This window comes from Dipodomys merriami, unplaced genomic scaffold (genome assembly GCF_024711535.1).
Source record: "Dipodomys merriami isolate MVZ:Mamm:240054 unplaced genomic scaffold, mDipMer1.0.p SCAF_7, whole genome shotgun sequence".
Taxonomy (NCBI): domain Eukaryota; kingdom Metazoa; phylum Chordata; class Mammalia; order Rodentia; family Heteromyidae; genus Dipodomys; species Dipodomys merriami.
In genome coordinates this window covers 29,982,755-30,009,636 of record NW_027206290.1, presented here as the reverse complement: position 1 = coordinate 30,009,636, position 26,882 = coordinate 29,982,755, and the positions used below count along the sequence as shown (strand labels likewise).

Sequence of the window (26,882 nt, the reverse complement as noted above, 5' to 3'; positions counted from 1 at the left end):
TGTGAAAAATAACTAAATCAAACTGGACTTGAGGTATGGCTCCTTAAGTGGTAGAGCAAGGCCACAAGTCAAACTCCAATGCCAAAACAGGAAGGAAGGAAGGAAGGGAGGGAGGGAGGGAGGACAGAAAGAGGGAGGGAGGGAAGGAAAGAAGGAGGGAAGGAAAGCAGGAAGGAAGGAAGGGAGGGAGGAATGGAATGAGGGAAGGGAGGGAGGAGAGAAAGGAGAAGGGGAAATGGCAAAGGGGAAAAGGAAAGAAAGGGACAGGAGGAAGAAAAGAGAAGAGGAGGGGAGAGGAAATGGGCATAGTAATTAGACCTACCATAAATGTATCATTGCATGGATGAAATGAAAACTCTTAGCTGTCTTACATAGAGTAAGGGTGCAGTAATAGGTATTAATTGTTATTAGACATCATTTCTTTGCAAGATTTAGAGATAGAAAGGTAACAAAATTGGATGCCATATATAAAATATACTTAAAATTATTGTATAACCATAATCTGAAACACATGTAAAGTTCAACAATTAAAGGTATCTCAGGACAGGTGCTGGTGGTTCACACTTGTAATCCTAGCTGCCCAGGAGAATGAGATCTGAGGATCATAGTTCAAAGACAGCCCAGGCAGGAAAGTTAGTGAGAGTCTTATCTCCAATTAACCATCTGAAAATTGGAAGTGGAACTGTGGCTCAAAGTGGTTAAGCACTAGCCTTGAGCATAAAAGCTCAGGGACAGTGCCCACATCCTGAGTTAGAGCCTCAGGATGGACAAAAAAAAAAAAAAGAAAAGAAAGTTATCTCTGTTTTGCTTCTGTTTCTGAGGCATATTTATTCTCAGTACTGAATACAATATGTAAATGTTCTGAACATCCTAAGTAACAACACTGTGTAAGCAGAATTTTGGGATTATCATTTGTTCTTAACACAGGCATTTAATTTTTTTCCTAAACAGGGTAGAAATTTAGCATCGGGAGAAGTTGGATTTTTCCCAAGTGATGCTGTCAAACCTTCTCCATGTGTAAGTACTAGTATTTCATTTCTTTCGTGTTTTATTTTACTTTTGATGCTACATTGAATAGTCCAAGAATGTATAAAAAATATTGTCCAGGTTGTTTATTAATATTTTCTGCAAGGATCATATTACTTCCAGTATCATTAGGATTCTATTGTAGATAACATTTTTAAATGTTAAGTAAATATATGCAAGATGCAAATTTAATTTAGAAGGATTTACAAATTCAAGTTGCCTAAAAGGTTTTAGGAGACAGAAATTAAAGCTGTAGATTAGATGCATTGCAGAAGATTCCACTTTCTCACTGAGGCGAGAACAGCAGGGGCTAATCTTTCCCTGCCATCCTGTTACTGGGATCCCTCACACTTCCAACTTGTGGCTTCAGAAACATTCTGGAAAGTAAAAAGTCCATGGATTACTCAGTCAAATACCAAAATGCATGTTCTGTGCTTTAACAGGACATTGCTGTTTGTTCAATGTCATAATAAACTTTTCTGAAATGATTAAGGATAAAAGAAGAATATAGGTGAATGTAGTATAAAATAGGTCTCCATTCTTTGGGTGACATTACCTTAACATTACAATGTTTGCTTGTTTTGTGCCAGCACTGGTGCACAAAATATCAGGGCCTATGCTGTGCTCTGGCCCTTTGCTTTTTTGCCCAAGGCTGGTGCTCTACCACTTAAACTATACATTCACTTCCAGCATTTGTTAGTTAATTGGAGATAAAAGTCTCATGGGTTTTCTTGTCTGACTGTTTTAAACTGTGATTCTTAGATCTCAGCCTCTTGAGTAGCTAGGATAACAGAGGAGAGACACCAATACCTGACTTGCACCTATTGTCTGTGTGCATGTGTGTGTTTGCTGGTATTGGGACTTGACTTGAGGGCCTGCCACTTAAACCACACCTCCAGTCTGGCATTTTTGCTGGTAACTGGAGTCAAAGTCTTGTAGACTTTTCTGCCTGGACTGAGTAGCTAGCATTTCAGGTATGAGCCACCAAGCCTACCTTTGTAATTTAGTTAGGGTAGATTTTTTTTTCCACAAAACTTTGTAATACAGTTACTGAGGACAAAGAAAATGAAGTTTTGTCATTAATATGATGGATATTATTACTAAAAAAAACCATGGAAATTCTTCTTAAATTATCTTTTTCTTAATCTCAGTAGTTCCCATATTTTGAAACTGGACAATCTTCATATATTACCAATATGAATGTCTGCCACCTTTGATTTCAAAGTGTAATGGATAAAATATTTTTACTCATTCAAGTTTCTTTTCTTTTCTTTTTTTCTTTTTTTTTTTGTGAACATACTGTACAGAGGGGTTACAATTACATGGGCAAGATAATGAGTACATTTCCTCAAGTATTTTTTATTCTGTAGCTTTTATGATCTTAGGGTTATTTTTATCTTGGATTATGCTATAAATTTAGAAATTGATGAAGTTTGATACCATTCTTATTTAATTTGATAAGTAAATATCAATAAGTAAATCAATAAGTAAAAATAATTGTTTAGCTAGTTATCTATCACATGTAAAAATGACATTCATGCTGCCTGTCTGTAAAAACAATGGATTTAAAAGTAGGCAGGCAGGAAAAGGATAGTTCTAACATGGCTATGCACTCTTGAATATGGTATATAATGATTTGATTTTAGAGATAGCCTAGCCCAAAGTAGGAATTTAACTATTTTCATTGAATGAACAAAAAAACCACAACAAAAAAGAAGTACATATACTTATAGTACATATACCTATATGTGTACACACGATAGTGCTAGGTACTAATGAAATCAGCTTAGAGAAGTATACTGAATGATATTTGATGACTCTATAAGTAACTAGAAGGAGAGATATATTCAGAAATTTTAAGATAAGAATTGTAAAATAATACATAATTATGGGTAAAACTACCAACTAAATATTATTGCTTTCATAACTCATAACTAATAAATCCCTATTAAGATTATTATTAATGCTATTTAATGAAATATAAATTTATTTGTAAGACAAGCTAAATGAAATTCAGTTGTAGAAAGGAGATGATTGAAGTAGGAGATAAGCTGAAGGAGTAAAAAAACCAGTATCATTTTGTTTACTGGAGTCACTGAGTAGCATTGTATATTCCATTCAGAATTCAAAATTTTTGTCCTGCACTTGTCATTGGTTGTGTCCGCAAAGCTTCTCATGTGCACAGGCAGGAACTTAGAGCTGGTAAAAACCGAAGAGATGTATAAGTGCGAAGATTAATTTCTGAGAAGAAATGCATATGGTGACTAGAGACAGAGCTAGTCCTGGAGCTATCACAGGGCCATTTTTACTTCTGTGTATCACCACTGTATCTCTCGATGCATGAACTAGTTAACAAAAGAAAATCTACCCCGTAAGAGAAGATACACCCATCTTGATCTTAGCTCTGGGTTGGGTGAAGGTGGGGAGGAAGGAGAGAAGGGGAAAGAAAGGGACGGGGAGGGAGAGAGTGAGGAGGAAAGGGTGGGGGGAGGACGGGTAGAAAGACATCTTTCCTGAGAAATCCTCAACATAAATCTAAAAATCATGCAGATAGAGTGCCAGAATTCATGTTAGCTGGGATCTAAATAATTCTTAGCTAGAAATGTAATTGAAAATAAGTCTACATTAGCTGAGCACCGGTGGCTCACACCTGTAATCCTAGCTACTAAGGAGTCTGAGATCTGAGGATCACAGTTCAAAGCCCGTCTGGGCAGGTAAGTCTGTGAGACTCTTATCTCCAAGAAACCAATAGAAAACTGGAAGTGGTGCTGTGGCTCAAGCGGTATAGCACTTGCTTTGAGCTGAAGAGCACAGGGATAGTGCCCAAGTCCAGAGTTCAAGCCCCATGACCGACAAAAAAAAAAAAAAGAAGAAGAAAAGAAAATGAGTCTATATTGAAAATGATTTCCCCAGTGAAAATACAAATTCAACCCATAATTGAACCTCTTTTTTCACACAGCCCTCAAAGGATTTTTAGATTAAGTCCAAGTGAACCTATATTTGCCACTTGGAATCACTAAATCCATGAGGAAGAAAACCACCTTAAAGATAACAGAAACAAAATATAGACTTGAATCCATGAATTTATTAGAATTTACCAACTTGGTGTTTGGGGTTTTTTTTGTTTTTATTTTGCCAGTCCTGATCTTGAACTCTGGGCCTAGGTGCTATTCCTGAGCTTTTGTGCCTAAGGCTAGTGCTCTACCACTTAAGCCTTCAGACTTGAAAGTTTTATAATATGGTTGAAGAAATAAAAATGAATAAAAATCTGATACCCAATTACCTGGGCATATATCTCTCTAAAAGACTCAGAGTAATTGGAATTGAAGGCTTTAGTGGGTATATTACATGACCTATCACACACAGTTATGGAAGAAAATTGAAAGAAAAAAAACCTGAAGAAATGTCACAGAACAGTCCAGAGATGAAGAAATAGACAGTGTAACAAAAGAATGAAGTGATAAGATTCAAATACATCTAATAGGAAAGATTAGAAGGAGAGAGATTAGAAGAAGCAATATTCAAATAAGTAATGACTGAGACTTTTCCTGAAACTTATGATAAAACCAATCTTAAAAATCACAGAGTATATGAATTACTAATCTCCAGCTACATCGGAATGAAACTTCATTACATTAAATACAAAAAAAATATTAAAAGTAGCCTAAGAGAAAACACATGTGCCTGTAAAAAATTGATCGTCGGGTTCATAAGCATCAAAGGTCTTTGCTTCTGGGAGTTGTGGAACACCTTCTATTTTACCAGTCCTCCCAAAGATAACAACTAATAAGTCATGAACAAAATATAAAACGAAACAAAACAAAACAAAAATTATCTGAAAGCACTGCCTAGGAAAAGGGTTGACATTTGGAAGAGGAAATGCTGTGGAGTTTTCTGAATTTATACCCAGCTTGAAGACAGGGACTGAGTTGCAGTTTTCAGACTGGCTAAAGTTTGGAGAGAAATCACTCAGTATTTTCACTTTGAAAGACTGTAGAGCACGAGCTTGAAGCGACCTTAGAAAGGGAGGAAGGAAATGTTTACAAAGGAAGAAGTTGGAGTGGGGCAGCCTCAAGTTCTATGTCTAAATTCTAAGTCTCTGGTGAAGACTAAGCAATCGAGACGAAGCTAGAATGAATCAGGGAATGCCAGCTCCCTTACCACAAGAACTGCCAGCAACTGGAGGCCAACCAAGTTAATGCACGTATTTTTTTTAAAAAAGAAGAAAATGCTCATTTAAATCATCCCAGATATGATCCCAAATGATTCAGTATACAAAGAAATTGGAAGACATGAACTATACTCATGAGAAGAGATCTACTCTGAAATATCTCAAATAATGCAATTACAGGAACACATTTTAAAAATTGTTGACTTACTTTTACTATCTTTAGCAGTTGTATGAAGGGGTTTTAGTTTAACAAGTCAGTTTGCGTACAATGCCTTTTAATCAGGGTCACCATTTCTCCCATTCTCCCACTCCTACCCATCCACTCAAAGAAACACATTTTAAAGGCAACTATTAGAATTATTCTCGGGACCCAAAAGAGAATAGGTATATAAATAAGTACATAGAAACCTCAGCAGAAAAATAGGAAGTAGAAAAAAGAACTGAGTGAAGATTGTAGAACAGAAAACTACAATATCCTATATAGTAAGAATAGTATGTGAGAGATTTTGAGAGACTATGGCTATCAATTTAGAATTATAACTCACCTAAATAACGACATTTCTAGCCAGACAAACACAGAGAAAGTTTTACTTCTAACTGTCCTATCTCACTTTATAAGATGTACTTTAGGAAGAGTATATCATACCTCCTGTGTGTGTGTGTGTGTGTGTGTGTGTGTGTGTGTGTGTGTGTGTGTGTGTGTGTGTGTGTGTGTGTGTGTGTGTGTGTGTGTGTGTGTGTGTGTGTTACATTCCTAGTAAATCATTGAAGAATAAGTGGAGTTAGTCAGATTCCCTTCCCTTAACTTCTGGGGAGTGGGGCTTGCTAGGGTACCTCTCAAGGACTTCAGTTGTATCAGCATATTTGTGTAACCTTGAGTCACGTATGTCGGTAGCCTTGAGGCCAGATTTGGCCAGATGCCACTTTTGAATAGTGGGAGCGTAACACACACCACTGTCTGACAGTGTGCTGTGTCTGTGAGTCTGTGCTGGGTCTGTTGACAAAGCAGTCTGTGAAAACAGTGTGACCACCCTTCCTCCTGTGAATCAGAGTATCACTAGCACTACAATTATTTAAAAAAATATCTTTGTCCATGGTAGTAATTAAACAATGTTATATGAAGGAAGAAAGTGGCATTAGAGAAATAGGAAGCATACATTCAAAGATAAGAGGGTACCAGGAAGAAACTTATCTATAGTTGTTAATAGGAAGCATCTAGCAGGACATAGGCTCAGTCAGTGTAGGTGGAAGAGAAGGGGAGAAGGCCATGACAATGATAAGGAAGAAGGAGGACCCCATCCAGGTTGTGGGGATCACAGAGGAGAAGGTAGCTCTTCCCCCATCAGATACACGCACTGAAGAGAGAAATGGCTTCCATTGAAGAGAGAAACGGTTCCCAAAGGGATGTTTCAAAATGGAACAGTGTCGGCTGTATAGTAGCAGTATAATAGTTCAAATCTCCAGCCTTTACCAGATCATAGGGTCCACAGCCAGAAAAGTTCTTTGCCTCTCTCCCTTCCTTCCCTTTTATCTGAGCTAAGATGACCCAGGAATACCATACATAGACTGATAATGCAGGTGATTCAGGAACATTTGCTAATCCATAGGACAGACTCTCTGTATTCTGTCTTTCCTCAGGATCTTATACATTGTCATTTCTTGTATAGTGTGCATTTGATTTGTTATTTTTATAAATATTAGTATATCTTCTTTGGTTTTGTTCATTTTCTCAGTTGCCACCAGCAGCTACAAGATGGTTTTTTTTATTAGCATAGAAAATGCAACATTTTTTTTCTCTTATGCAAAGCTCTGTAGGAAAAAAAGGGTAATGGATTTTTTTTCCTATTTTTTCTTGAACAAAAGGTTTTCCATTTGGCATATTTTTGAAAGCAGAGTTTGGAAGGCATTACAAAATAGAGTCTATATCCAATCCATATTGTTTATTTTGCATGTTTTCCCAGTGTCTTGGGAAAGAGAATCACATTTTCATTTCAGTTTTCTCTGATAGTATAAAATTGTCTTGATAGTAAATATTGAAAGTTTCTGGTTCATATTTTCTTGCTCATCCACCTCCCTGCCCGCTGGAGGTCTAGTGGCAGTAAAATGAATGAAAGAATGAATTAAAGCGAAATGAATTATTTTCTACTTATCTGACATATACTATGATTCATTCTGTATAAAATTGCCAGTGGATACTTCCAAGACTGTGCTACTTAGGAGTTTTATAGAGCTGAGTCAGCTGAACAGAATTAATGATTGATTTCTAAAAGCTTCCCTTAAGTAAACTTAATCTATTTTTGCTTTTTTATATTCTAGGTGCCCAAACCAGTAGATTATTCTTGCCAACCCTGGTAAGTATTAAAAATGTTTATGTAGCTAAGTTGAAATACCATACCCTTCGCTTGAGGATGCCTTAAATGGAGAGGTTGTAAACCACGTTCCATTTTCATTCATCCTGGCTAAAGGTGCTTGCACATGTAACAAAACACTATAATGAATTCATGTATTGCTGACATTTTCATATCTTTCTCAGAGTGGTATATGTGTATGTGCGCATAAGTGAGTGCACAGGTCTCTAGATTAAATGGTTGTAATAGCCCAGCCTCAGAAAGAAGTAAGATACAGTTTGAATGAGCTCCAAAGAATAATGTAAAATTACAATTTGTAGCATCAAATACAAAAGCAGTGACATATATTCCTGTGTGTCCTGAGTCTATATAAGTCTGGTTGGAGGCCGGAAGTAGAACAGAGTAAGTGATGTAAGCAACAGATCTCTTCAACATCACGTGTTTTTTTTCCTTTTATTTCTCAACATTCATATAAGGAAAACTGCTATTATTATCATGGATGAAGAAAAAAGGTGAAGGCCATGCAACCTGTGAGTGGTTAGCACCAGGATTCCAAGTTATGCCATCCATACATTACTAATCAACATCAAAATACAAAATCAGAGCCTATCATGCCTTTATATTTGTTTCCCTAGATTGTATTTGACTCCTCTGAAAAATGACTGTGTCTGTTTTCTTCTCCCTGATATTTAAGTATACATCTACCAAGGAGAGATCAGGATACACATACAATGAGATCTCCTGGAGACATGGAGAACTAATTTAGGTTGCAAACTTGTCTGATGGGTTTTAGGTACAACTGTGTGTGTGTGTGTGTGTGTGTGTGTGTGTGTGTGTGTGTGTGTGTGTGTGTGTGTGTGTGTGTGTGTGTGTGTGTGTGTGTGTGTGTGTCTGTGTCTGTGTGTCTGTGTGTGTCTGTGTGTCTGTGGTGTCTGTGTCCATGTCAGTGTCTTGAAATCAAGCTTGGGTTTGAAATCAGGGCCTGGGCGCTGTCCTTGAGCTTTTTATGCTCAAGTCTAGTGCTCTACAACTTGAGCCACAGCTCCACTTCTAGCTTTTTGCTGGTTAATTGGAGATAAGAATCTTATAGATTTTTCTGCCAGGGGCTGGCTTTGAATTACAACCCTCAGATCTCAGCCTCCTGACTAGCTAGGATTATAGGCCTGAGCCCGTAATTGGCGCCTAGCTGATCTTTGCTGCATTTTAACCCAACATAGGACAATTTCAAGATCTTCATTTCTGTGGCATTCAAAACCACAGTCCTGACTAGAATTGAATTTGAACACTAGAACCAATAGAATGGACAGTCAGACAGCAGCTGACAACCCTCATCACAGTAGAATAGTTGGGTCCTTTTCTTTCCTCTATCCATTTTTTATGTACTTAGATTTTATAGTTCCAAAGGACAATGATTCTGTAGATAAATACTAACACCACCACCTAGATGGATTTTTGAGGCATAAACTGATCAGATACCTAGGAACCACTCAGGACACAGGTAGCTTGTATGCCCATTGTTTTAAAATGTACCCTGCCAATATGCCCAAGTGTATTGAAAATATGACGAATTAAGGTAGTATTAATCCTAGGGGGGGAAATCAAGATGTCAGAAAAAAATGAAGATCCTTAATAATAATAAGTTATAAAGATACTTCAGAGTAGAATTTTAAAATTACAGATTCCCCCCCCCCCTTGAGTATCCTGGACAGTGATTCAAATTAAGCAGGCAGTTTCATGTGAAATAACCTTCTGCTAGGGAGTGAAATGACCCACTACACCAGAAACTGGAAGCTTCAATTGGAGAAATACTGAACTGTTCAGAGAAAATTATACTGACTGGTAGTATGGCCATTCTAAAGCCACTGAGAAGCAGAGCATCAACAATTGTCTTATGTATTCATTTTTCTCCCACATTAAAAAATGGGTTGTTCTTATAAGATAAAATAGTATCTCATATAGACCATAAAATAAAATAGAAAATTCAGGTTTTTAGCTTCAGTAAGCTAGGTTTTAATGAACATCTGTATATAGAACAGTTGATAAACTCCACAAACTCTATCCCATCTCTTAGGCCATTCACTCTGACCAGGCTTGTGGGGGGAGGACACATGGGAAGAGCAGGTCTGGCTGAGGTTAGCATTGACTGGGGTTAGCCTAGGTTTCAGTCTAGCATACTGGAAACGGGGCTTAGATTAAGGAAAATGGAGCCAGTTGCCTGAGGTTGAGAGCTGGGGATTACAGTCCAAAGCCAGTGTGGACATAAAAGTCCATGATACTCTTTCTTTCTTTTTGTTTTTGTTTTTCTTTTGTCAGTCGTGGGGCTTGAACTCAGGGCCTGGGTATTATCCCTAACCTTTTTTACACTCAAGGCTAGTGCTCTACCACTTTGAGCCAAGGCTCTACTTCTGGTTTTCTGGTGGTAAATTGGGAGATATGAGTATCATGGATTTTCCTGCCCAGGCTGGCTTCAAACCATGATCCTTAGATCTAAGCCTACTAAGTAGCTAGGATAACAGCATCCATCCCTGTGAGCCTCTTAATCTCCAGTTAAGCAACATAAAGCTGGACGTGGAACCATGACTCAAGTAGTAGAGCACTAGGCTTGAGTAAAAAAGCTCTGAGGTACTGATAGCATTGAGGCACTGAATTCAAGCCTAGGATCAATAATGCAAACAGTCTCTCTCTCTCTACACACACCCACACCCACACCCACACCCACCCACCCACCCACACACACCCACACCCACACACACACACACACACACACACACACACACACACACTAAGGAAAGCTGTATGCTGAATGATGACAAATTCAGACAATTTTGTATAGTACAGATCCACCACCATGGCACAATACTCTTATATCCAGTCAGCAATTTGAAGGATTTTTCTCAAAAGAAACTGAATAAGCTCAGAGTAAAACCAAAACACTAACAACAACAAAACCCCTAAAATCCTAACATTTGGATGTTACCCAGCTTAATCATCAGATTTTCTTGCCAAATCCGCAGGCTCCTACCCAGTGGGGCCTACATTTGGACTGTACACACCGTTTCTTCTGCCAGTTCTTGGAAGTCTGTGTCTTAAACATAAGCAAATAATAAAGAGGAACTAGACATTTGAGGAAAGCCTTCAACTATAGAACAAATATGAAAAAGAAATCAGAAGAAAGTATGCATAGAGTAAACAGAAGAATATTTTTAAGACCTTTTGCTTATATCTTCAAAATGAACAGGAAACCACATTTGTAAGAGGGAAAAAGAATAAGAAAGAGCTCTTATGAATAAAAACTATAGAAATTTGAAAAAGAAAGTTGAGAAAATCTTCTGCAGTCAAACAGATAGCAAATAATATAATGAGTGGGATGTTAGTGGCTTTCACCCATAGCCCTTGCTACTCAGAAGGCTGAGATCTGAAGATCACAGTTTTCTAAGCCAGCCCATACGGGAAAGTCTATGAGACACTTACCTCCAAATAACGCCCCCTTCCTCCTCCAGACTAGAAGTAGAGCTGTACCTCAAGTGGTAGAGTGCTAGCTTTGAACATAAAAGTTCATGGACAGTGCCTTGGCCCTGAGTTCAAGATCCAAGACCAGCACCAAAATATATGAATGGAGATAGGAAAATTCCATCATTTGCCTGGGAAGCACAGCTTTCAACTAGTAAAATTTCTAGGAAAGAAAGTCAAGTAAGGGAATCAAGTATCAAAGAAAACAAAATTTCTAAGAACTGAAGAACATGTGTTGTCAGATTGTGCAGATACAACTGAAAGCTCAGGAGACTATAGGAAAAACCATTATCACAAAAACTTCAGTATAAAAAGTACAGAAAGAATATGAATCATGAAAAATTTGAAGATAGACAATGCGGACACTGAAAGTCTCCGAGAAATCAAAAGTTGAGTCATATGCAATGACTTGAATTCAGAGTGGTATTAAAAGGATATTAGAAGAAATATTTGGAAAACAAAACAAATTCTCACTTAGAATTCTTTCAGAGGGGCTGGGAAGGTGGCTCACTGGTAGAGCGCTTGCCTTGCATGCCTGAGGCCCTGGGTTCAATTCCTCAGCACCACTTAAGCAAAAAGAAAAAAGCTGGACGTGGCTCTGTGGCTCAAGTGGTAGAGTGCTCGCCTTGAGTTGAAGAGCTGAAGGACAGTGCCCAGGCCCAGAGTTCAGGCCCCACAACTGGACCCCCCCCCAAAAAAAAAAAAAAAAAAACAATTCTTTCAGAGTAGTTTACCCATTTACAGGAAAGCTAGTAAGAAAGAGATTCTTAGTAGTCTTAGTAGTCAGGCAGTTAGACCTAGAGAATGCGTTATTCCAAAGAAATATCTTCAAAATCAAGGATTAACAGATAGAGTATATAATGTTGAAAATATAATGTGTGGGATTTTATTTGAGGAGACAAAAGGACTTGAGCAAACAAAAATGAAACCATTCTTTTTTTTCAAGGTCAAATGTATTTTTTTAATAGCTACTGGCTAAAATTGGGCCAGATGGTACTTGGGTTTGTAAATGTTACATGAAGAATGAAGAGCCACTTATAAAAATGTGTTTAGTACATACTAATTGTGATCATTGGGCTGACAATGGGGATATTATCATGGGAATAGAAGAATGAAGGGAACAAGACTCAAGCCAGTCTTTGCTTTGCTTTGCTTGTCCTGGGACTTGAACTCAGGTCCTGAGCACTATCCCTGAGCCTCTTTGTGTTTAAGGATAGTGCTCTACCACTTGAGCCACAGTGTCCCTTCTGGCTTTTTCTGAGTAGTTTATTGGAGATAAGATTTTCATGTACTTTTCTGCCCTGGCTGGCTTTGAACTGTGATCCTCAGATCTCAGCCTTCTGAGTAGCTAGGATTACAGATGTGTACCACCAACTGCCAGCTAAGACAACTTTCTTTTTAAAAAAATAATATTTTATTTTATTGTAAAGGTGATGTACAGAAGGGTTATAAATACATAAGTAATATAATGAGTACATTTTTTTTTGCCAGTCCTGGTGCTTGAACTCAAGGGCCTGGCTGTCCCTGAGCTTCTTTTGTTCAATGCTAGCATTCCACTACTTGAGCCACAGCACCACTTCTAGCTTTTTCTGTTTTGGTTTTTTTTTTTGGTACTGACAAATCAAATCCAGGGCTTCATGCATGCTAGGCAAGCACTATACCACTAAGTCACATTCCCAGCCTCAAGACAACTTTCTTTAGAGAATGGTGATGAAGATCACTAAATGTGAATGACGAGAAGGAACTGAATTGATAGAGGGAATGTCTCTTGACAGTAAGTAGTACAGTCTGTGAGTGCTCAGTAGGAGCTTGATGAATTCCTCTATGAGAATATTGGAGATCAGAGACAAAGCGGGGGGGGGGGGTTATAAAGGGATATGGTTGAAGAAGTAGGCATGATGCAGCTCTTCCTACATCCTAATAGCCATGGCATTGGAGACTAGAATTGGGGCTTCACAATTACTAGGCAAACAATCTACCACTTGAACCACGCACATAGCCCTGTTTTGCTTTTAGTTTGTTTTTTTCAAATAAGGTTTTGTGCTTTTGCTTAGACCAGCCTCAGATTATGTTCCCCCCTATTTCCGCTTTCTAAGCAGTTAGGATTACAGGCATGAACCACTGTTCCTGGCTTGTTTATTGAAATAGAGTTTTGCTAACATTTTGCTTAGGCTTGGCCTCAAATACCCCTGTCCTCCTATCTCCTGAGTAGCTGGGGCATAACTGTTCTTTTATCCCACACTACCCTAAGCATTAAAATGCTCTTAGCTTCTCTTTTTCATTTCATGGAAGCTAACATGTCTTCCTTCAGCAAACATTTGCTAACTGCTGAATGTGTGCATTTATAAATTTTAGTCTAGACTAGAGGTGGATGGTTATAGTGTCTATACATGAGAAAGATGATATTCTGAAATATGAATTCATGAGTAACTTTGAAAGAGAACAAATCTAGACAATATTTTTTTTTCTCTAAGCTGTTTTCTCCAAATCTCTGGTTTCTTTGGCCAGTAAATTTACAGCTGTGTGTAGTGAGAGACCATTCAAGAATGACTTAACATTGTATTTGAGCCTTTTATTGATAGTTACTGTTATTATGGAATTTGAATGTGATTAAGATCCACAGAGTCCAGGAAAACTTTGAATTCTGACTTAAGAAATTATTTGCCTTTAAAAAAAAGTATTCTGGTGGCTCACACCTATAATCGTAGCCACTCAGGAGGCTGAGATGTAAAAATCGTGATTTAAAGCCAGTGGGGGCAGGAAAGCCTGTGAGACTCTTATCTCCAATAAGCTACTCAAAAAAGCCAGAAGTAGTGCTGTGGCTCAAGTGGTTGAGCACTCACCTTGAGCAAAAGAAGCTCAGGGACAACGCCCAGGCCCAGAGTTCAAGCCCCAGGACATGCCAGAATGAAAATTACTCACCTCTGTTAGTGTCTTTAGAAAATCAGTTATCAAAATTGTAGATTAAAAGAATTAACTTATATCCAAACAGTAGTTGGATAGTGACTAAAAAATAACTCAAATGTTTCCTAGAGTTTTTCTAAAAAAGATGTTCCAAGGACATTTCATAGTATACATAGAGAAAAGGGAACTTCATGTATGTGTTTTGAAATTTTTTGAGGGGGTTGAGAGTGTGTGTATGTGTGCGCAGATTGTGTATGTGTGTTTGTCTGTCTCTCTTTCTGTCTAATGTCTTAGGCAGCGCAGTTCTTCCTGCAAGTGTTTTTTTCTACTTGTTACTACTCTCTCCTACAGCTGTCTTACCTGTCTTTCTGATCTAGCACCTATTAACTCCTCTCTTCGTTCTGTTTGTTTATTTGGTAAATATTTGCTGGGTGTTTGCTGTGCATTAGGCACTGTTCATTTAGCTGTGGATAGCTTTGGAGAGCATTTTTGTTTGGACATATAAAAAGATATTTTCTTTCGGAATCTAATCTTTTAAGCAATTTAATTAGAGGATATACTAATAAAAACAGCTCAGGGCAGGCCGCCACTAAATTAAAATTGTGACAGATACTTATTTTTAGCCTCCATTCTCTTCCAGGTACATTAATCTAGATTTTCTGTGCTGTTGTCTCTTACAGGTATGCTGGAGCAATGGAAAGATTGCAGGCAGAGACTGAACTTATTAATAGGGTAAATAGTACTTACCTTGTGAGGCACAGGACCAAAGAGTCAGGAGAATATGCAATTAGCATTAAGTAAGTAGGACAAGTACTTTTACAGAAATAGACTTTCTGTTTTCATAATTGCATCGACCATCTGACATGTATAACACTGAAGTTGAAAACCAAGGTTCTAATTGCAGCAAAAATAATGCATCTATCCAGACAGTTCATTAATACTTGAAAATATCTGGTAGAAAAAACAATAATAAGTGTTATAGGCTGCTAATTGGCACATTAGATATCTTTCATAACATTGAATTTTGTGGATTTGATGTGTGTATAGTTCTAGCAAATTCTAAGAGTATAAAATAATAGATTTTTGTCTTTTTTCTGTACTTTCAAACTTTACCTCTTAAGTAAATTAAGCATCATGACTAGTAAAAATCCAATCCCTCTCTCACTTCAAATATTGGTTGTATCTTCAACTAATAAATATATTTTGTTAATTAGCTGTCACTGTTGTATTGGCATAAGTATATATTTTGTCTTCAGAATTAATTCCTATGATGTTATTGGGGCATGCCCTCTGGTAATTATTGATTTCTACTGATTAAAAACACATTTATATTCATAAGTTATTCACTGCCCACAGGTACAATAATGAAGCAAAGCACATCAAGATTTTAACAAGAGATGGCTTTTTTCACATTGCAGAAAATAGAAAATTTAAAAGTTTAATGGTAAGCATTGATTATTTTCAGTCTATGATACCTAGGTTGTTGGCTGTTAGAAATACCATTTTAATTCTTGAGTTCCTTGGAAATTTTGCCCACTGAAAAGTTATTTAAAGAGAAACATAATTTTGTAGCAGAATCATCAAATTCTTACTTTAAGAAATCTAGTTGTGTTTTAGTTGGCTCAATTCTGACTTTTCATTATATACTAAATTTGTAACTTTGAGATAATATTTTATCTATATTATTTGTGATTCTTAGACCGGTGACAAATTGAAATATCAACTTTCAGTTATTTATGTGGGTTTTGGCTTATGTTTTTGAATGGCATGTAGAAAATACTTTATTGCCCTTCTTTTTCTACTTTTTGTCTCTGTCTCTTTATTCAGTCATAGGAAGGTACAAGCTATGATTTAATGTTATAACTAATAAAATGCCTCTCACATTTAAATTAATTTCATACAGAATATGATACAAAGTCAAATTGAAAAGTATTTTAAATGATTTTCATTTATTACCTTGGATAATTAAACATGAATAAGACAATATTTTTTTATCACACACAGCAGTTGACAGTTCATAGGAATTGTGTGTGTGTGTGTGTGTGTGTGTGTGTGTGTGTGTGTGTGTGTGTGTGTGTGTGTGTGTGTGTGTGTGATAATGTGTGTATGTATATATGCCGGTACTAGGGTTTGGACTCATGTTCTCACACTCTTGCTCTGGATTTTTCTCTCAAGGCTGGGGCTCTACTCCCTGAACCATACTTCAACTTTCACCATTGTGGCAATTAATTGGCAATAAGAAGCTCATGGACTTTTCTATATGTTGACATATTATAGGGATAAATTCCACAGTTCCACATTAATACAATTTAATAATTGTATTATTGCATAACAATACTATAGGTATGTCATATAAACAGTATATATAATTGTGTATTGGTAAGAGTAGAAATTTTCCCATTTTCTTAAAAATGTTTCCCAATCTGCTTTTCAAGTGTATTTTCTTGAGGTAATGTGGAATTTGGATATATGACACACAAAGATGCATATTGTATCTGCTAAGCACTTTGAGTGACATTGAAAAGGACCATTCATTGATTGGGCTGTCAGTCAAATGATGCACACTGCATTGTGCTGAAACGCATCAGAAATCGCATCACAGATGTCACCGTGGAAGTTTAAACTGAGTAAGAGACCATTACAAAATAGGCCAGCTTGAATGCCTGAAATTTTAGAACTGCTTCAAGACAGAGATCCGGGTGTGAAAGAAATGAAAGCATTGTGAACTAAAAGAAAAGGAAATTAATCTCTCTGGTCACAAATACCTCAATTTCAAATTCAAAAGTTAAGGATAGACAGCATGTGCATGTCCTGGAAAAATGTACACTCTGTCAAATGGGTTCTTAAGATCCAGGCATCCTCTTTCCAGCTAGAGATAACTTCGGTTCCCTGTGCAGAAGGATCGAGACCAAACGAGGTTCTTCTGGAAATGAAAATCTGGGAAGGAGGTGGCAAGTGGTTGCACAGATAATGAGTGACAGTCACAGCTGAGACAAGATGAAAGCATGCACAGGGGTGCTGCTTCACATCTCTGCAAGACATTTCAGTTGAGCTATCACCTGCAGAACCTTCTTGGGCAGTAATGAGGCTGCTCCACAGTATTAGAGTTAATATGCCACTTAAAAAAAGTGCTTCAGGGCCAAAGATGACTGCCAGCTTTCTAGACTTTGAAAGTAGCAAAAGTAACTCCCATCAGAAAAGGCCAAGCAAAGAGGATGAAAGGGATGGCCACTGGAAAGGGCTGGTCGATTCAGAGTTGTGTCACCTTGGATTAGCTCAGGGAAGTTCTTCGGCAGTGAAGGTTGTATGCAAAAAGTCAGTAGCACCACTGTGACCTAGACTGGAGACATGGATCCTTGAGTTCCTACCTGCATGTACAACTGTAAGAGTAAAAGCAGCAGAGACCCCAATTTAAACCATTTGCACTGGAGAGCATTAAAAGGGTCTGCATTGGAGATCTGGAAAGAGAGTGAGAATCACTGGTCTCAGGGGTCAAATAAGCTCCATTTAACTGGGCATAAGTGAGGTCTCAGAAATGCCCCTACTAGAGATATTTGTAGAGGATCTTTTGTAGAGAAGCACATATCAGAATGGATTCAAGGGAGGTGATTAAATGGCAAAAAGTGTGGAGGGAAAAATGATTAATGGCAACACTGCTGTGAAACTAAAATGAAAATGTAAGCACAAAAATAATAGGAAGGAAGGAAGGAAGGAAGGAAGGAAGGAAGGAAGGAAGGAAGGAAGGAAGGAAGGAAGGAAGGAAGGAAGGAAGGAAGGAAGGAAGGAAGGAAGGAAGGAAGGAAGGAAGGACAAGAAGCTATGAAAACCCTCAGTACCAGTAAAGTCTTTGTGTTCCGTTTAGCAGATAACTAGGAAGACTGATGAAGAGGCCACTGAACCAATATGCTATTCTTTCTTTTCCTTTTTCTGTTCATTTAATGAGCAAATTTATGCTGGCTTGTATAAGCTCACACGTGAGTAAATCTATGTGTGCTGAGAACTATACAGTATAGTACTATCCCTTGGAGCTAAGCTGGGAAATACCATGCCACGTGGACATTTGGTCAGGATGCCTCATAACCAGCCCCTTTGGAAGCCAAGGGAAAGTTAGGATGTGTAGGACTTCTTCAAATCAGCTTGTACAACCTTTAGGAGATAGCATTTATCATGACAACATCGAATCAACCGTTTCCACTGCATACTAAGGGGCGATATCTCTATTTGACTTACTTTCTACAAATAGTTCCATATCCCATGATCATTAGTTGAACTTTCTCTCCTTCTTCTACCTGGGAATGACAGTAGTATCTTGGGATAAAATTTTATCTGGAGAGAGTATAAATTCCACGCCAAGTCTGAAGCTGATTTTAAAATTAGCCAAGTTTCTGCAAAAGAACATTGGCCTCAGGTACTTGGGACCAAACCTTGTTCCTCTTGGGTTTCAATAGCTTGGTTAATCAGAATCTTTGTTTTTCTTAGTCATTAAATGCAAATCCTAAATGAATTTCTGATTCCAGATTACAAGGAATTAGTTTTGTTCTCATTTCCATGTGTGCCACAAAACCCGTGTCCAAATGCCCCCTGTAAGCCGTCTCCATCACCTGTTTCCTTGGTAATTGCACTGACTGGCTGGGCACTCATTATTTTTCAGAGACTTGAATTGTTGACACTACAGTGTCAGCATGAGATAAGGAGAGCTGAGTGATTTCTTTTGTTTAGAGTCCTCCTATTTCCTTGTTGTACCTGAAGGTCAATGACTATTGAAGCAGGGGGTGGATTAGCCTGAAATACTGAAAGCGTAAAGCTATAAATTGGAAAGAAACCATGGTGGTCCTACTTAATTCTATTCAGAAACAAGTTAGGAAGACTTACCCTTGTTAATACTGGAGGGAAAAAAATGGAACTAAAATACTTTTTCTGCTTAGTGAAGTGTTAAAGAATATTTGGCAGTTTAATAAGCTGCATAACCCTATGCCTTGGGAAAGACATTTTTAGGTGTATAACAAATCTGGGGGAGGCCCAAGCACCAGTGGGCCTGTCATCCTAGCTGAGGAGGCTAAGATGTGAGGATTGCAGTTAGAAGCAAACCTGGACAGTATGGAAGATTCTTATCTCTAATTAGCCACCAAAAACTAGAAGCAGACCTGTAGCTCAAATGGGAGAATACCAACCTTGAGCAGAAATGTTAACAGACCATGCCCAGGCCCTATGTTCAAAACCCCAGGACTGACATAAAGAAAACAATTGGGGATGTCAAACCCCAGGACCGACACAAAGGAAAAACAGTGGGGGAGGGGGAATGGATATTAAATGATCATCAAATCCCCTTTTCACTGTAATAATTCTGTTGTTTCCAGCCAACTTCACAAGATAATTATAATTCATAACAAAATTCACAAAGTTTGTATTAACTCTAATATAATCCAGCTAAAAGTCAAAGCTGTTATTGGCCTCTAATTCCTTTCAGGTTTATTTTCATATGGCCAAAAAAATAATACATTTTACTTAGTTTAAATGTCAAAAATGAAAAGAACAACTCTTAGGTAGCTTTTGTATCAGCAACACAATGTATTTACATACATAGTTCTTCTATCATCCCTAATTTATTTTTGCTTTGTCTTAAACAAAAAACATTAATGGTAACAAATACAGGGTAGAATTTAACTCCTAACCAAATCTTTGCAGCTATGTTAAAATTGCCATAACAAAATGCCATATTCTGATGGTTAAAGCCATTTGTTCCATACAAACTTTTTTTCTGGCATTTTGCTTCTTTTTCTCTTTGTTTTAAACATTTCTTCGTTTCATCTAGGAATCTTATAACCTAGGCCCAAGGAAGGAATCAAGGAAGATATGTTTTTAAAGGAAGTTATAATATGTATAGTAAGCAGCTTAAGTCTTAAGGCCAAGAAGTTCTTAGCAAATCATAGACACTTAGTAAACAAATAATACTTTTCTTTGCCTCCTTTTTTTAAAAATATGTTTATATTTGAGAGTTACTATGCTGCTCAATTGGTATAGTGAAAATCAGTGCTTTTGGAGACAGACCCCACTAGTGGGACTTCATGTAGTCAGTCACTCAGCCTCACTGAGATCCAAATGTTAGTGGGGATGAGACCAAGCCCATGAGGTTCTTGAATTGAGATTGTGAAAACCAATGGAAGGGCTGATTACTGTGGATTATGGTGGCTGCCTCGATTACTCATATGCACTGGACACCGTCTAGGCTGTTCTTTTGTGTATGTATGTGTGTGCCTGTTCTGGGGTTTGGAGTCAGGGCCTTGCCTAGTTGCTCGGCTTTTTCTGCTAAAGACTGATCTCTAACCACTTAAACCATACCTCTACTTTTGGCTTGTTTTTTTCCTAGTTATTTGAAGGTAAGAGCATTTCAGAGTTGTCTGTCCCAGCTGACTCTGAATCTTGATCCTCAGATCTCAGCCTCCTGAATAGCTAGGATTACAGGATACCAGGGGTGAACAACTTGTACCCCCTGTATGTGTGTTCTTTATCACAGTCTGTGAGACAGTTATTCCCATTTTAGAGGGGTGGAAATTGAAGAAGTCTCTATGTACTTTATTTAGGGATTTAGGCAAACCAGCCTGTTTTGAGTCTATGAAGGTGAGTTGGGTTTTGTTGTTGTTGTTGGGTTTGTTTTTACTTTATCACCTCTGTGTCTGTCTTAGCCTAATATCCTTTCTTCATCCCTGGCTCTTGAAATTTTACCTAATCTTCAGTTTAAGCCAAGCTTGTCTCCCATCCAGAAATTGACTCTCCCCACTCTCCCTTAAACACACCAAAGGAAGTCATCTCTCATGCCTTTGGGCTTGCCTTCTAAAATGTTAGAACTTCTACAGAAGTTCTACAGAAACCACTTCATACTGTTTGTGACCCTTGTCTCTCTCAGTACAAAGTAGTCCACAGCGTATCTGAATTTAGTTATAAATAATGAATCATGGATGATTCTCTTTTCCTTCTTTTGGGTGATTTTTTTTTGCCCCATTAATTTGCCTTAGGAATTTTGAACATAAACGCTCAATGGAAGTCTTGAGTTGTTTGCCTGTGATTTCTTTTTTAAAGAAATGAGTTGCGTTTCCACTATCTATTTAAAAGGTGCCATAATAGAAAAACTGAATAATTAGGTGAAAAATGATTTTGCTTCTATTTTCATTTCGATTATTTATAAGAAACTTGATTAGTACTCCTCTATAAGAAGATCCATTTGCTCATTATGAATTATTATTTAGTTTTAGTTCACATTACAGGGGTTCAGATTTCTGCAGAATTGGGAATAAATAGGTGAATAAAAATTTTCCTCAAATTTGAGTTTACAAGTAGATGGTAGGGTGCTTATGACATTAAATTTGGAAGTATTGAAGCAAATTTGTTTATAAGGAAATCTTGGAAAGAACCCCATTCCTGATCCCTGTAAGTAGCAGGTGATAGGCAGAATGCTATCTTTTCTTCTTCTTCTTCTTCTTCTTCTTCTTCTTCTTCTTCTTCTTCTTCTTCTTCTTCTTCTTCTTCTTCTTCTTCTTCTTCTTCTTCTTCTCCTCCTCCTCCTCCTCCTCCTCCTCCTCCTCCTCCTCCTCCTCCTCCTCCTCCTCCTCCTCCTCCTCCTCCTCCTCCTCCTCCTCCTCCTCCTCCTCCTCCTCCTCCTCCTCCTCCTCCTCCTCCTCCTCCTCCTCCTCCTCCTCCTCCTCCTCCTCCTCCTCCTCCTCCTCCTCCTCCTCCCCCCCAACTGTGCTTTATCAACTTTTGTTTACCATGGAAAATCACATTCAGTGTTGTTTGGTATTCTGCCACATTGAACGAAAATGGAGGAAAATAGAAATTGCTATATATTAAGCAACCAGCTGTTCCTTTTATTTATTTTTGTTCAGAAAGCAAGTATTTCACACACAACAATAATAATTACTACTCTGAAATCGACGCTTAGTATGGCTTCTTTTCATTTGCCACATTTGACTGAAAACTAATAAGATGTTCTGTATTGATGAAGAACATTAGAGAGTAACTCTCATGTTAGAAATGTCCCAAGTCCCAAGGACAACTGCCAGGTAGGTGTTATGTACAGCCAGAAAGTGAGAAGAGATGATCATTTACGTATACTCAAGTCTGGAAAGTTGAACATTGAACCGATCATCCTTATTTCATATGTAATTATGCATTGAGAAGTTCATGCGTTGGAGCACACAAGTATCTTTATCGAAAATTATCTTTGATTCTTTTTATTTTTCTAAAGGAACTTGTGGAGTACTACAAGCATCACTCTCTTAAAGAAGGTTTCAGAACCTTAGATACGACGCTACAGTTTCCATATAAGGAACCAGAACAGGCAGCGGGACAGAGGGGTAATCGATCGGCCAACAGCTGTGAGTACTGTAATTGAGAAAACTTATTTTCTGTCACTTCAGGGTTGGAGGCAAAATAACATTTAACATCTTCATTTGAAACTTTGAAATGTAACCAATTAATATGCTAATGCGTGGAGCCAGGACAGTTTTGTGGTGCTAAGCAGAATTAAAGGTTTATGAACAGGTTTATGAACGTGTCTATTTATAGGAATTTGTGCCAAACTTAAGAAATTATGTTTGCCTTTTCAGTATCTATCAGAAATGTAAAAGGTACCTTAATTCGCAAAATTTTACAGTGTGCAATGACTTTTATGTCAGCCAAACTCTTAAATTTGCATAATACTTTTTACATAGTAGCATTTCACAAAGCTCTCCGATTAGCTTAGAATCTCAGGCCACTTATGATCTTATGTCAGTGACGACTTTCAGAGTTTGGGAAATGATTAACATTTTTCTCAGATGACTAGATTTCTAAAACTGTGTATTTATTACTTCTTGTCAGAATGAGTACTCTGCCACAAGTAGAAAGAAAAACACAACAGAAAAACACAAATAAAAGTGCAGCATAATTCGAGTGTGGATCCCAGTCAAAACTTTTTTCCCCTCTCACCATTGAACTGACAGCATTTTCCTGAAAGTAGATTCAGCATGTGAACCGACCACTGATGATAAAAACGTTGTGAAGCAAGTGTTGTTTCACCCCTTTGTCTTAAGAAAGAAAGAAAGAAAGAAAGAAAGAAAGAAAGAAAGAAAGAAAGAAAGAAAGAACGAAAGAAAGAAAGAAAAGCAAGCAAGCAGTGTGTTTGGGAGAGAAATGAAAACAATTTCATTATCTTTAGCCCAAGCGAAACTGGGAGACTTGGTGGCATTTGAAGAGAGAATTTGCATTAGTTTAATATAACTTTTACTTTCTTTTTTCTTTTTTCTATAAAAGCAGATACTAAAGGAGAAACAGGTCATGCTCAAAGTTTCAATGACATCAGCAAAATTTCATGCACTTTAATACAAGTAAATATACAAGTGACTTTTCACATCATTTTTTTTTAAATTTGAAGAGCTCTATAGTCATTCTCCTCAGTGATCAATGAGGTAAACCCAAGGCTGTTCAAAGTAGTAAGAACAAACTTTATGTTGAATATTTGAGTTGCCTTAAAATTATATGTGTCTACTTTTTTTAGCCCATTATCACCCAGTTATCTAGGATTCTCATAGAGACTATGTTTTGTTTCTCTCATTAAAAACAGAATATTTTCTGTAAAATGTAGTGATCATACAAACTTCTTGAAGTATTGAAGACTCCTACTTACTACGTGAAGTGTAGAAATTTTGTCTTTTTTTTCTTTACCTTATTAGCAACAGGACATAATACAAGTTGCCAAGGTAGCCATTTATGCCCACAAGGTTTTTTCTTGAGTTGTACACTTAGTTCTTGAGAACCCAGAGTGGAGAAGAGGGAAATAGAAAGTCAGATGTAAAAGGATTAGGTAGGAAGGTCATTAACCTTCATTTCTTAAGTACCTGGATTACTCAGACAAGCAAATCTTTACTGTTGAGAACATATAGGTCCTCAGAGAAGTGTGATATAGAAATGTACACTGTTACCTGATTTAATTTGTGTGTGTGTGTGTGTGTGTGTGTATGTGTGTGTGTGTGTGTGTGTGATTGTGTGTGTATATGAATAAGTACTGGGACTTGAACTCATTAGCCTTTTCTTTCAAGGCTGGAGTGAGCCATAGCTCCACTTCCATCTTTCTGTTGGTTCATTGGAGATAAGAATCTCTTAGACTTTCCTGCCCAAGCTGGCTTCAAACCACTGATTCTCTAATCTTAGCTTCCTGAGTAGCTAGGAATACAGGCTTGAGCCACTTAAAATTTTATCTCTAGTATTTTATGAATTATTTATTGTTTAAATTTGTTAGGAACTAAGAAGATAATTATAATGCCCTTTTGGAAAAGAATATAGCTAATAAACTCATTTAATATATTTTGGATGGCCACGGGTAAATTTTTCAATAGCTATGAGTTCTAGAAACTTGACTGAAATCACTATCATATATGTAACATGTACAATAGATAGAGATACAATGACAATTCCTAGATCAGTTAAGGCACTATTCCCTAGTATATGGCAGGATGATAAGATCGATCTGCCTTTATGGAACTTATATTTTAGTTGGACAATTCAGGCAACTTAGGGTTGATATGAGTGGAAGTCTCACCCATAAACAGAACCTGAAAGAGGTGAAGGACTATTTATATTCAGTCAACAATAATTTCACAGGAATTAACTCTCCAAGATTATGTATTCATTCACATGAAGCTAAATTGTGATCTTAAATTGAATTTAGGATTCTGTCTAAATATTGTGGTTACTTTATGCTAACTTCTTGTAAAACAGGAAGAGCACTAAGATGGTCTTGAGAGTTAAATGAGGTACTGTATAGAAAGCATTCAGCATAGTGTCTGTACACTGTGAACACTCAAATGAAAGCTACTAGATCCCCTTGCGTCCCTTCTTCTTACTAACTCTTCTAACATGATGCACACACTGTACATTCTAAGGCCTAGCCACAGCTTGTGGTAATGTTCATCTTTGCTTTTATAAGTTTTAAAAATAGGCCTTACTTACTTTATATCAAGTCTATTCTTTTTCTTGGAAGATCTGAAGTTTGAACCCATGCCATTGAACCATGCCTCCAACCCTTTTTCCACTGCCAATTTTTGAGATAGATTCTTAATATCATTATTTTTGAGGCAGGTCTCCCTAGCTAAGCATTCATCTAGACTACAGTCCATCTATTGTAGACTTACTTCCCATTGTAGCTAGGATGACAGATGCATGCATGCTTCCACTTATTGAAATGGAATCTCATAGACAATTCTGCCCAGGCTGACCTGGAACCTGACCAGCATCCTCTTTATCTGTTTCCCACCTAGCTAGGATAACAGAAACACCTCTCATACCCAGGTATTGGTTTAGAAGGAACCTCAAATGTGAGCAAACCCTTTGTGGCAAAAGTGGGAACAGTATATATTCAGCATAGAAAGATTATGTGTCATATCTTTATGTGCCTTACCTCTGAATCATAGCTTTTGATAGCCTCCTAAATACCATCTAAACATAACTTTCACCAAGGAGGGTGTCATGATGGGAGGCAGGTTTGGACAAAGCACTGAAATCTCATTACTTCTCTAAAGCCATAAAAAAAATGCAGAGCAAGTAAGGTAAAGCCCAAAATATCCTGGGTTTTGCATAGAGGTTGAGAATAGAACTCTAGTCTGGAAATGGCTGCCTGTTATTTTTTATTTTCCCCTGGTACTGGGGCTTGGATTCAGGGATCTCACATAGCACTTTTTAAAAATCACAACTGTGACCTTATTACTTTAGCCCGCCTTCCACTTCTGCTTTTTTTTTTTTAACTTATTATTTGGAGATAAGAGTCTCTTGGATTTGTCTGCATAGGCTGGCTTCCAAACCCTGATCCTCAGATCTCAGCCTCCTGAGTAACTAGGATATTATAGGATATGTGCCCCAGGTGCTCAGCCTTATTATTTTTAAATCACATAGTCATCTTGGAAAAGAAACATCAGCATTCAGAGGCTGCTTAATTCTGGATCTGTCTAGGTTAACAGTTCTAACAGTTAACAGGTTATTTTAATCGGTAAAATTATGGTTATGAAAGAACTACTTAATGTAAGTGCAGAATAATGTAGAAAATAGTATTAGAATTAAACAAGTACAGAGTGTTGAGCAAGGAGAATAGCATTTCTAGGTTAGGAGTCTATTGTCAGCTTTCTCTGGACTATCCCCAGGCGATTGGTTTTTTTTTTTCTTTGCCTTTGGAATGACTGTTTCCAAAACCAAAGACAGACAGACATACTGGAAGGCAAGGAGAGAAGAGGAGAGGAGAGAGGACAAAAGGAGGATTTATGGGTAGCAACATGCTGTTTTACTTCCCATTAGCTACAATGGCTTGGTGGAAGGTATTCTGTGGATTTTTTACCAGAACCTGTAAGATTCTGGTAATTGTGTTAGAATCTCATTGTTTTCCAAAGTGGTTCTAGAAACTCTGCTTTTGAGTGTTTCAGGTGAACCTGTAGGGCTTTAGATATTTGAAGAACACTCAATTGACTTTTGCCTTCCTTGCTTTCCAGTGAGCACCTGATTGTTCTCAGGTCTGCCTCTACATAGCTGTATGACCAAACACAAGTCACTTGGCTGGTTTGGGCTTCAGTTACTTAGCTTGAGGAATGAGATTACAGATTTTATTATCTTCTTTGAAAAATACCAGCCCAGGTTTCTCTTTGCATGCATGAGAAAAGGAAGCAAAGTACAATTCCAGCAGACCATTACGTTAGCAATAGTTACATGATTAACTACCGTGTGACTGATACAAACAGACATTAAACATTTGTGAAAGCTTAAATTCATGAAAATAAATTGGACCACAGAATAGAGTTGCATAATTTTCAGAAATTTGGCTGTCATGATATTCCTATTACATAGCAAACTATCTTCTATAGAACTTACTAATCATTTTAAAAAGGAAAATAGCAGCACCTTAGCCA

At 37.5% G+C, this 26,882-nt stretch overlaps 1 protein-coding gene across 2 annotated transcripts in view; it reads left to right on the top strand.

Annotated features, from left to right (window-relative positions):
* Vav3 (vav guanine nucleotide exchange factor 3) overlaps positions 1–26,882 on the top strand; it is a 356,190-nt gene that overhangs the window by 312,655 nt on the left and 16,653 nt on the right. For both annotated transcript variants that reach the window (XM_070007867.1, XM_070007868.1), the window contains exons 21-25: positions 952–1,017; positions 7,514–7,548; positions 14,640–14,756; positions 15,316–15,403; positions 22,202–22,331. In XM_070007867.1, coding sequence (XP_069863968.1) covers positions 952–1,017; positions 7,514–7,548; positions 14,640–14,756; positions 15,316–15,403; positions 22,202–22,331 — 436 coding nt within the window. The remainder of the gene's footprint in view (positions 1–951; positions 1,018–7,513; positions 7,549–14,639; positions 14,757–15,315; positions 15,404–22,201; positions 22,332–26,882) is intronic.